The sequence below is a fragment of the Mesitornis unicolor genome, unplaced genomic scaffold (genome assembly GCF_000695765.1).
Source record: "Mesitornis unicolor isolate BGI_N332 unplaced genomic scaffold, ASM69576v1 scaffold35648, whole genome shotgun sequence".
Classification (NCBI taxonomy): domain Eukaryota; kingdom Metazoa; phylum Chordata; class Aves; order Mesitornithiformes; family Mesitornithidae; genus Mesitornis; species Mesitornis unicolor.
This window is the reverse complement of record NW_010200425.1, coordinates 1007-2142: the sequence shown is the minus strand read 5'-3', so window position 1 is coordinate 2142 and position 1136 is coordinate 1007. Positions and strand designations below refer to the sequence as shown.

Below are 1136 nucleotides of genomic sequence, written 5' to 3'. Positions count from 1 at the left end.
GGAAAGGTGATGCCAGGCTGCAGGCAGCTGCTTTTATCTTGGGATTTGGCAGCCTGCATAATGGGTTCCTCAATTTTAAGCTGGTGTTTTTTTCTAGCTGAATAATCTTAATATTTTGCATAAACAAATCCTCTCTGGTACATGCTGCCATTATCTCCATCGTGCAGGAGGAAAACTGAAGCAATGGAGTAACTTGGTTGGAGTAGCTCTGGTGTGTTTCTGTTTTAAAAAAAAAAAAAAGGGAATTAATTGTGCTTGGAGGATCACTGGGGTAAAAGCAGCAGGCAGAGTTGCAGTGCTGGCTGTCTTCTCTTGTCTCCTGGTGACTCCAGACCAGAAAGTGGGTGACTCAAGACCAGCTTTTGTTTTTAACTCGTTCCAACTCTGTGGTCCAGTTCCCCCTCTCCTAGCCAAATCACACCCTCAAGGGGAACACTCAGCCTTGCATGGAGACTGAGATTTGAACTACACAACATACTGGCATGAGCAAAACACAAGAAAAGTATGAAAAAAAGACATTTTTTTTTCCCTTTTGGATCTAACAGAAGATCGCTCATGTGAGCGCTTCCCTGCTCCCTAAGCTCCTGGTAAAACCTTGGCCTGTCCTTAAAAACCTTCTAATGCTATTTCAGGCTACGCTCACCTCCTGTTCCCTCTGTACAAGTCCATAGAAAAGCTGATCTCTGAAAATTTTACTTTTAACTGTCACTTAGGAAATACTGTGCTTAAATGATGTTATTTCCATTCCTCCCTTTTTCAGGTAGCTTCTTGGGAGAAGCAAATTTACACGTGCTGCAGAGACGGGATAGTGAGGAGATACCAGCTTTCCAACTTTTAAGTGTTTGGATCAGCCAAATAGTGGAGAGATGTTGAAATAGCTCTTCCAAGCTTATTTTCCTCTACAGTGCGTTTGAGATGCGAATCTAGAATTTGCTGAGGCTGTTGTGATGACCGGGCACTACAGAGAGCTTTTCAGTGAGGGGAAGATTTTTTAATACAACACGATCGTTTTTAATGTGGAGAGTGGCTCTGGGGTGTTAGAGAGGATCTTGCCTCGTAGCAGGTTTTTTTTCACTGCTAAAAATGTTTTTGGAGGCAAAACAAAAGAATAAATTGGAGGTGGGGGCTGTGGAGGT

The 1136-nt window shown here is 43.0% G+C and overlaps 1 protein-coding gene across 1 annotated transcript in view; it reads left to right on the top strand.

Annotated features, from left to right (window-relative positions):
• Positions 1–838, top strand: part of PAAF1 (proteasomal ATPase-associated factor 1) — an 8041-nt gene extending 7203 nt beyond the window's left edge. The window contains exon 8 of the mRNA XM_010189754.1: positions 761–838. Coding sequence (XP_010188056.1) covers positions 761–838 — 78 coding nt within the window. The remainder of the gene's footprint in view (positions 1–760) is intronic.
• The last annotated feature ends 298 nt before the right edge of the window (positions 839–1136 follow it).